The following is a 10,000-nucleotide window of genomic DNA, read 5'->3' on the forward strand; positions in this document are numbered from 1 at the left end:
AGACACAAGACAATCACGCGCAATAAATCTTTCAAACTAACAAGTCACATGCTTTATTTTGCTTACTAAACCATGGGCTCCTGACTGAACGGAATAATCGATCAGTTGGCATTTCATTCACCTGATAGGTTTAGTTTCTTTTTTTTCTCCAATCTCAAGAATGTAATCAGCATTTCTGAGGATTCGCTCCCGAGGCGCGTGTAATCGGTGTTATGTTGCAACGGTGACATGAAGAGTCCTGTTCTGCACTTTCATTATCAAATCCGGTACTTTGAAAAGCTATCGAAAACCCTGATATTCTTTATTCATGTCCAAGATGTAAGTGGGATACTTTAGTTAGTATTTTGAAATATTTCGAGTCTTAAGAGACATTTAACTCCCTTGCTCTTCGTTCCCAGGGTCTCTCTTATTACTCTTCTCTTTCCCAGACTCTCTCGCGACGAGGGAAAGAAAGAAGAGAAAACTTGGGAACAAGGCTGATCAGAACTGTCTGGAATCGATTAGCTTTGCTCGTTGCAAGTTTTTAGCAGTTTTATGTCGCTCACATGCCATTGAAATGTGAGTATTATAAAAGGAATTGCGAGTTTGTATCGCACGGGAGAAGAAAAGGGCATAGAGCGGTATAAGGTTCGCGTCAAGAATTCATGCGATCAACCTACTATTAGTGAGTTTATCATCGACTTTCTGGGGCTGAAAGATTAGGCAAAAAAGTTCGGTATAGGTTCCTTTGACGTAAAATTGTATCGCCTTGCAAACGTCGACCAGAAAGTTGAAAACTACGCGATTAACATGCATCAACAGTAGCTGGATCTGGAATTACCTTTCCTGATTGGGTCTGATTATGAAAGCAAGTTGAACGGTAAGTTATTAAAAATATATTTGAAATTCTTACACACATTGGAAACAACATAAGTAGAGGATCTACATGCCGTGTCCCATTTTAAGCACGAGACTTTCAGCGGTCCACAATACGCCCAAGAGTCTCTCAAACGAATTAGTAAATAGGCCGCAAAATACTGTACCCATCCGGGTATGTTGCTCGCTGATTTAAACTTTATGGCTCCACTACCTTTTGAAACGCTCCCAAAAAATGACGAAGATGCAATGCGGGATTGGCTAGACAGCTATACCCCCCAGTGCGGCAAAGGACCGTAAGTAGCAAGACAAAGGATAAGACAGGAGTTTTATCACCAGTGTAAGCAAAACGAGCAGTGTCCACTGCAAAAGTGTTCTTTGCAACTGACCAGGTCAACACAGCGCTACCTGTCTTTCCCGAGACGAAGGAGACCCAAGCGGAGGTCATACTGAGAGGTGTGTATAACATTCGTATCAGACAGTGACATTCCTCTTTTTATTCTCACGCCGACTCCTTCTGGTGCTACTAATAACCAGGTGGAGGAATACAAAAGTGACTCAGATGAAAACGTTGGAGTTGAGGAAGCACAAGACTTTTTTATCTCTAAGCGCGCAATGAAAAGGTCTCGAAGACAAGTCAAGGCCTTTTCTAAGGTTTGACGCGTGAACAACACAAAATCGTGAGTCGCATTGTGATAACCAATGACTTAAACTATTCAATATGTCTACTGAGACCCTACTAGTAACTAACACAAGGGATGCAGTTTTTTGTTTCCCACATAAGTTAACCGTGACGGAAAAGAGTTATATAATTATATAACAGTTAGCCATGAAAAGGCAGTTTATTTAACCGTGAGCCGTAAAAGCTACTCCCATTGATACCCTATAAAGGAAAAAACACAACCGCTAAATTATATACATGTTGTGAAATGCAACACGTAATTTTTGTGCCTGCACAAGTCATCGAGTTTTTTTTTCACACTATTTTCCTTTGATATTACTATTGAAGACAGTGCTATCTTGAAAGCAACGTGGGTGGCTGGGACTACAAACTACTTAAAGGTCATTGTTATATGGTACGGAACAAGAATCTCCAAGGTCCCATTCTTACATTACATTTTTCTTTATTTACTTTTGCCTAATTTAGCTCAATTGAACTTTCTTCACATCGCTTTAACTGACGCCGATTCCATTCACTTCATCACTGGCGAAAAGCGTACACATCAGTACAGGATCTACCCATGTTTCCAGGCTCGCCTTTATTTAACAGGTCTTCACCATACCAGATCCTAAACTTTTGCCCAGCAACGACAGACAAAGGAGTAGAAGTCAAATCAAACACAATCTCGGTAGATTTTGCATCGAAACCAAGGAGTGTGTAGAAAAAATAATCATCCAGTACCAGTGAACCGCTCACGTTTGCTGGAAAAACACGGGTGTCTTTTTCGTCAGTAATATGAACATTTAATTTTTTGCGCAGGTTTTTATCACCGCAGCCCCACTTAGTGTTAAAGGCTTTGTCGGAAAGGCAATTCACATAGCCTGAGCGATGGACCAGCTTCCAGCGATAAATGTGTCCTGGCTTGTGGATCTCGAGGATTCCGAATGAATCATTCTTCACCCCAAAGCACACTGGGTCTACATTTACCTTTTGCCATCCTATTACCTTCTGCCATCCTACGGAAAGGAACAGAGGAGGATTAAGTTTTAAAAACGCACACACATAAGCACGTTGGCACACAGAAAAAGGTTGATACGGGATTTCTACTCAACTTATTGATGACTGCAGCCCGAGAAGGTCCTCGATTTTTCAGTATGAGAAACAATCGAAAGGCCATGTTCATACCTATATGTATAAGTGACTTGTTTGAGAATCAGGTGACACACAACTAAGTCGTTTACGGAAGAAATGCATTAAACACATTTGCCTTAATGTAGTCCGAGTCAGCGGCACACAACGATTATCTTGAGTCAGCGGAAATATGTGTTCGGGAGAGTCAAACTGTTTTAAGGATTTCGGTTCTACGTTGACAAACAAATAAATATTTCTTTACTAAAACATCTCCGAAGAGATTCGTAACCAGGGGCGGATCTAGAGGGAGGGTGCAGGGGGTATGCATCCCCCCCCCCCCGCCCTGAGATGACCTGAGGCTAGTATAGAACTAGTATTCTGCAAAAAAAAAGTCACCCCCCACCCCCCCCCCCCCCCCCCCCTTTCCTACGAAAAATGCTGGATCCGCCCCTGGTTATTAACCAGGAAAAACTAAGCCCTTACGTTTTCGGAAGGGATATTTTTACAATAAAGGTCACCTGGAAGTTTCGGCGCTGATGAGCAAATGGTTCGGTTGGAAGTTCTTAGAAGGTAACGTTTAGCTACAACAAGTTGCAAAATTGTTGAGACACTTTCATTAAAAAACATCTTTTCTAACTTCCAATACTCGGCGTATCTAGAATTTAAACCTTTCCCACTCACTATTTTTGCAACTTGTTGTAGCAATTTCTGAAATGAAGATATCGTCCCTAAAATTCTCGGACAATTCAATTTTCAGCTAAGATATCCGAACAGATCAAATTCTTCTAGGTTATAAAAACATCTCTTTAGACAGTCTTTATACATTACAAGGAGCCTGGAAATGTCTCTCAAAGGCTTTTTCCTTAATCTGCTCGTTGGGTGCCCTTGCCGAGTTCCCCCCCCCCCCCCCCGTAAGGATGTTTTGGGTGCTCTTGTCAAATTTGTAAACGCTTTTAAAATGAGTTTTATTTTCATGCACCCTATCTCACTTCATTTATTCTTCCGTCCTCAACTTTGTTCAACAAATTAAACACTATTACCATTCTCACAGAATGTTCCATTGTTTCCCTTAGCACATTGGCACACGTATGAATTTGTGTCATACAGCGGACGACATGTCCCACCATTTTGACAAGGAAGGCTTTCACATGGGCTCTAAAAGCAAAAACGATTGCTGAGAAACGTTAATGTCAATTAATCTTACGAAACATTGTTATTTCGTGGGATCTCGAACGAATATTTTTAACTTAGGTCTTTTAATTGCAAACTGTCTGTGGAATAAAAACCGACTAATTTTGTGGCCTGGCTAAGAATTCAACTGTGAAGAACGTCAAGGCTGCAACAAAGTTAAATATCTAAATAGTAAGATAATGCTAAAAATGCATCCAACCTAGATGTGCAATTCATTTCATCTCTCAGATATCATGCGTGCTATGATTGGCTAATTTAGCGGGCCGGATTTTACAGTACGGCCCACTGTACTGCAAGTTAAGTTCGAAGTTTTGATGCAACATTTTTGATGCAACATTTCGTCAATTGATCAAAAGATGCATGTCCAATATCAAAGATGTATGTTGTAAACTAGGATGATACTGGTCACATTGGCATACGTGGAGGGGTGGACGCACGGACGTACGTACGTATGTACGAACGTATGAACGGACGGTTGATGACGTCATGGCTATAAAACCAAGATTATTTGCATCGATGGGTTACCATACTTTATTAACAATGGAGCTCCGCTACAATAAAAAAAAAATTGAACGTCGCAAAAATCTCCTAAAATGTTTTTCGCTGATGGTAACTTTATATTTGCGGTTGAAAATTAATGTTGTTTTCATGTCGTAAATTTTGTTGCTGATGTCAAAATATTTTATTCTCGATCGACCATCCTGAAAACTTCCTTCTGCTCTTCCTAAAAACTGTGTATCAATATTTATTTACTTTTGCATCAATATTTGTTTTGCATAAAGCAAGCTAACAAAATCTGTACCTTGCTTACTTCGTATTTTTGAGCGATAAAATAGAATTTTCGGTCCTATGCTTCTAATACAAAGTGGTATATTTTTTAGATCACCCATCCAAATACTAACCCCGCCGGACATGAAGTAACTTCAGGGAACGTTTGTATTACAAAGCTCTCAGAAGCTCATGGTGCACGCGTAATCTTGTGGCAATGACGGACGCATATTTTTTCCTACGAAAGTTAAATATTAAGCAATAACGTCTTCGCAGCCACTTAGAAAGCGATTTGGTTACTAACAGGTGAATTCTGAAAAATGTGTCGTTGGGTACTCTTGTAAAACTAACTGAAACGAAAAATTACCTGCAACAGATACAGCAAACACAGGACACTTTTTTAATTAAGCAACCGGTCAACAGCATAGAGTCAAAAGAGAACCATTTTTCTACTAAATCTATCAGTTGAGAAACCTACCGTAATAGCGAAATGATCGAAGTCTCTGCTTGGTACAAAACTGTTTGTGTGATTGTACTTATCTGACGCCAGGAGTTCACACAAATATTGACCAGAGTTATTGTCAGGCAAGGTGGCAAAATTGAAGGAGAAACATGACATGTTGAGGAGACATTTCAAGGCACAATCTGAATAATCCATAGAATACATATGACATGAAGCCAAAACGTGAGAAATATTCAACATCTGATGAAAAAACTTCTTGAAGTTTACATAGTTTACCTCTTGATATTCGCCACGATGGAGCTGTTGTGCCTAAAACAAGAAACATCCAACATTATCGACGATATGTGTTGTAACATGCTGTTTAAATCCAATACATTTTTGTACCTCTCGCAAATCAACAGTCTTAATTTCTCATAGATTGAATATACCATGTTATAAGCGACTCGCGAAGCCTCTCGGTTGCAGCGCAAATCAATTACTGACAAAGGTACTTTAAATATACGGTCACAAGCCAACAACAACTAACTTGTCAGAAGCTTATCCTTGCTTCAGCAGCCGAAGCAACTGAGAGTAATTATTCAAATGTTATTTCGTCTACCATTAAACTGTTTGTTGATTATACTAAGATCTGTCATGTCAACTGAATCATGTCAACGACACTTTAGCGCTACAGTCCGACCTGGACAAAGGTTAGTACACACTCTCAGTCTGTCAAACACAGAGTTAAAAGTCTGTCAACTGTTATAAGATCTTGGCGTTAATGTGTCGAGAGACTTATCCTGGTCAGATCATGTGAGCTCATGTGGATATGACAGTAAACAAAGCGAATAAAGTTTTAGGCCTACTTAAGCGTACAGTCGGAATTAAGAATAAGGATATTTTCCCCGGAGGTGGTAGGGGGGAGTACTTTAGGAATTTCTGGGTGGGAATGTGCCGCTGGGACCCTGGAACCCTAAGCCTATACCAGAGCTAGTGTCAGCTGGATTTTGCTACCCTATCCTAGAGTAAACTCCCCAAATCACTCCTATCCTAGAGTAGCTGTTTTCCACAAACTGAGGTCACTTGCACAGTCTAAAATAAATAAATAAATGCTTTTTACATTTGTCACTTCTTTTTTCTACTATATAATTGCCGCGCGCTAGCAAGTGAATTCCGCGAGCTGTTAAAACCCAAATTGCGCGAGCGTAAGTACATCTATCATCAGCAAGCGTTGTAACGAACTTTTCATTTGGCTATTTTATCTGAGGAGTGCCGCACTTGTTGTGCGGTACGAAACTAGTTAGTAATAAAATGCCAAGTCATCCCTTTTGTTGATCACATCACCTGGATCATAATTAGTACTTATGTAAATTTTTATCTTCACTTTGCTTGATAATGACCGTTGAAAGGTCGAAACGTCGCTTTCTTATCCCGATAGTTTTTACTACAAAATGTTTTTAAAAACCTCTACTTATAAACACCTTTTAGGTTTAGATTTAGTAGGGGGACCCTTCATAGGGCTAACCTTGCAAATGCACAATTTGATTAAAGTATCATTAATTATGTACATCTCATAAAATTCTCTATTTTCGAATTTCCCATAATACACTTTGTTTGCCCCCCAAATTTTGCATAAACTATTGTTTTCAAATGCTCTTGGGGACACTGCATATTCCCAAGAGCATTTGAAAACAATGGTTTATGTAAAATTTGGGGGGCAAACAAAGTGTATTATGGGGAATTCGAAAATAGAGAATTGGAGTCATATTACAACTGAAGCACGATCGTCCTGGTAAGTGCGATGTAACGTCGTTAGATAGTACAAATACTCTGGTCGATGATGTGATAAGTCAACGAAGTCGTGATATTATTGGTCGACTGTCAGTTGAGCACATTAGTTGTCATTGGCTGTAAAGACTGTAAACAGTGATTATAACATATAAATTGGATAAAATGCTCATCCTGATTGGCCAATTAGTCATTTACCATTTGCCCATAGGTGCACGCTCACTGACGACAGCTGACGTGCGATCATTGTTCGACTTTCAAGGCACAATACGAGTTGAAATCCTCCGGAAGAGAAATTTGCTTAAACAGAACAAGAGGCCATATAATGTGCAAGAAGATTTAACGCAACCCCTTTGGGATATTCTTAAGTATTTAAATAAAGATATCCCTCCCAATATCGTTGACAAAGTATGGACTGTTGATGGCGTTATCTGCTCGCGCCCCACACAACACCAACACAATGCGACTATTGAGCGCTTTACTACAATGGCTTAATGTCGTGAAATCGTTAGAAATTATTCTCCATCGTGAGCTGATTTGACTTTGGAACTTCAGTTAAGTATTGACTCTGTACTACTCTAAATATTGATGTTTCAAATCTTGTTCTCCATTGGATTTGGTTATTGTTATCTTTATTGATATTTCAAATCTTGTTCAAGCTACTTTTGTTATTTTATTGTTATTATTATTTAGTCATATTCTCTATTCGTAATTACAGTATTATTGTATTACGTATTATTGTAATTCCATGCCTAGTACGTTTCCATGCACCGTTTGTAAATTGAATGTCCACAATAATCACAGAGCAATTTTCTGCGATAGCTGTCATAATTGGACACATCTAAAATGTACTCCTTTTACTAGACTGGAATACAGTGCTATGTCTAAATCGAATGATGGCTGGTTCTGTTCTACCTGTCTTGCTAGTATCTTTCCATTCAATCATTTTGACAATGATATTGTTTTCTTCTTTGCATTGTTTGGTTTCAATGCTAAAGTTCATTTTGATACTGATTTACTTAAACAGAAGAATTTTAACCCACTTTTTGATGACCCTGAGACATCTCACTTATTATTGAATTCTAATCTTGATCCTGACACTAACTTTTTCTCAGCAAATTCAGAATTACTTTCAAATTGTTTCTACCTAACCTCTACAGAATTTAATAAGATGCCTTCACTCCCCCCTGCTACATTCTCCTCACTTCACATTAATATCCGCAGTCTACAAAAACACTTTGATGACTTATCATAATTCCTTCTTACATTGAACAGGTCCTTCTCTGTCATTGCTGTTTCTGAAACCTGGTTACACAGGTCTAATTCTGATTTATTCCATCTTCCAGGCTATCATTTTATCTCTAGTCACAGAGAACATAAAGCCGGTGGTGGAGTTGGACTTTATATACAGTCTCACCTAGAATTCAAGCGTAGAACTGATCTCCAGTCTCCTAATAATGCACTGTATGAATCAATCCTTGTGGAAATTATACAACTGCGTGGTAAGAATATCACTATTGGCTGTTTCTACCGACCCCCTGATGTATTGGTTGCTGATTTTAACAACTCTCTTGAGGGCATCTTATCAACCATCAGCTTTGAGAATAAACTCTCTTATCTCATGGATGATTTTAATATCAATATTCTTAACTCACAATCTCACCAACCTACTAATGAGTTCATCAATCTTATGTTATCTAATAGTTTGTATCCTCTGATTTCTAAACCTACTCGCATAACTTCCTCAACAGCAACTCTGATTGACAATATTTTCACAAACAATCTTAAACAAAGTATGAGTAGTGGCATTCTCTACACTGATTTATCTGATCATCTCCCAATTTTCCAAGTCACTCATCTAAAATTAGACGTCGAACCACTATGCCAGAAGCGATTGGCACGCCTTGTTAACCCTACAACAATTGCAGCATTCAGGTCTCGAGTGGAAACCATTGAGTGGTCTCAAGTCTATAACTCTGACTCTACTAATGATTCCTATGATACATTCTCTAGCCTTCTTATGTCAGCATACCATAAATCATTTCCACTTAAACCATTATACCCTGAGTGCCGCCATCCTTCGAAACCCTGGTTTACAAAAGGTCTCTTTGTATCCTGCAACAGGAAGAATTTTCTCTATAAACAATTCCAAACAAACCCTACTGTATCTAACAAATCTAGATATAACAAGTATCGAAATAAGATCAATTTCCTACTAAAAGATGCCAGGAAAAAATATTTTCATGATAAACCAATCTCTGTTAGCTCTGACCTGAGGAAGAATTGGTCAGTCATTAAGCAGATTGTCGCAAAAAAGAAACCTGAACGCCATTTCAGTAACATGAAAGACAGTTCAGGTATTTGTTCAGACCCTTTACACATAGCTACCAAATATAATAAGTTCTTTGCCAATATAGGTCCATCTTTGGCCAGTAAAGTTCCCTCTACTCAATTTTCTCATAAAGATTTTCTTGTTGGTCACTATGCCAATTGTTTCTTTCTCAATCCCGCTACTCCTTCTGAGGTTTTTTCTATTGTCCAATCTCTAAAAAATAGCAAATGTGAGGGTGTTGATGGTCTTTCTTTGTCTCCCTTCAAAGAAACAATCGATTTACTAGCTGCCCCTTTGTCTCATATCTGTAACCTGTCTTTTGAGCGTGGTGTTTTTCCCGATAAACTCAAAATTGCAAAGATTCTTCCTGTTTTTAAAAGCGATGACCCTTCTCTGTTCTCAAATTATCGGCCTATTTCTATTCTCCCCTGTCTCTCTTAGGTCGTGTTCTATTGGGATCAACCGTTTCAACCGCAACTGGTTTCGGTTGAAGCGGTTGAGGTTTCCCAATAGAACACTTTTCCAACCGTTTTCGGTTGTAACGCGGTAACTCCTGGGAATAGTTATTATTAGACTTCTCAGCGTTGACAAGTTGAGCCCTGAAAGCAACACGGCAGGAGCCCGCGGCCGGCTTTAAATGGCCCGCGTAAACGACAGCGGTCGCTGCCAATGCTTTTCCAACCATTTCAACCTACTTGATGCCGGTTGAAAAAGTTGATCAACCAAACCAACCGAAAACGGTTTTTCCCAATAGAACACGAAAAAACCCAACCAAATCAACCAACTAAAAACGGTTGATCCCAATAGAACACGACCTAAGGTTCTTGAGAAA

The 10,000-nt window shown here is 39.1% G+C and overlaps 1 protein-coding gene and 1 long non-coding RNA gene across 2 annotated transcripts in view; one reads left to right on the top strand and one right to left on the bottom strand.

Annotated features, from left to right (window-relative positions):
• Nucleotides 1-1,739: 1,739 nt before the first annotated feature.
• LOC138019753 (uncharacterized) lies at nucleotides 1,740-8,193 on the bottom strand. Its single transcript, XM_068866629.1, has 5 exons — nucleotides 8,103-8,193; nucleotides 5,085-5,378; nucleotides 3,688-3,802; nucleotides 2,629-2,701; nucleotides 1,740-2,532 (listed from the first exon to the last, which is right to left on the bottom strand). Exons 1-5 carry the CDS (start codon nucleotides 8,124-8,126, stop codon nucleotides 2,466-2,468), a joined length of 573 nt encoding a protein of 190 aa, XP_068722730.1. The 5' UTR covers nucleotides 8,127-8,193; the 3' UTR covers nucleotides 1,740-2,465.
• LOC138019755 (uncharacterized) overlaps nucleotides 7,260-10,000 on the top strand; it is a 4,268-nt gene continuing 1,527 nt past the window's right edge. The window contains exons 1-2 of the long non-coding RNA XR_011126227.1: nucleotides 7,260-7,390; nucleotides 8,183-8,338. This is a non-coding gene — a long non-coding RNA (uncharacterized lncRNA). The remainder of the gene's footprint in view (nucleotides 7,391-8,182; nucleotides 8,339-10,000) is intronic.

Source organism: Montipora capricornis, chromosome 10 (genome assembly GCF_036669925.1).
Source record: "Montipora capricornis isolate CH-2021 chromosome 10, ASM3666992v2, whole genome shotgun sequence".
In the NCBI taxonomy this organism is placed as follows: domain Eukaryota; kingdom Metazoa; phylum Cnidaria; class Anthozoa; order Scleractinia; family Acroporidae; genus Montipora; species Montipora capricornis.

Excerpts from the sequence above, each read along its gene's own strand:
- LOC138019753 (XM_068866629.1), bottom strand. The coding sequence starts at position 8,126 with ATGACAGAGAAGGACCTGTTCAAT. Across the intron at positions 5,379-8,102 it reads CAGAGAAGGACCTGTTCAAT|GCACAACAGCTCCATCGTGG; the intron begins GTAAGAAGGAAT and ends TTCTTGTTTTAG. Across the intron at positions 2,533-2,628 it reads CGGGCTGCAGTCATCAATAA|GATGGCAGAAGGTAATAGGA; the intron begins GTTGAGTAGAAA and ends TCCTTTCCGTAG.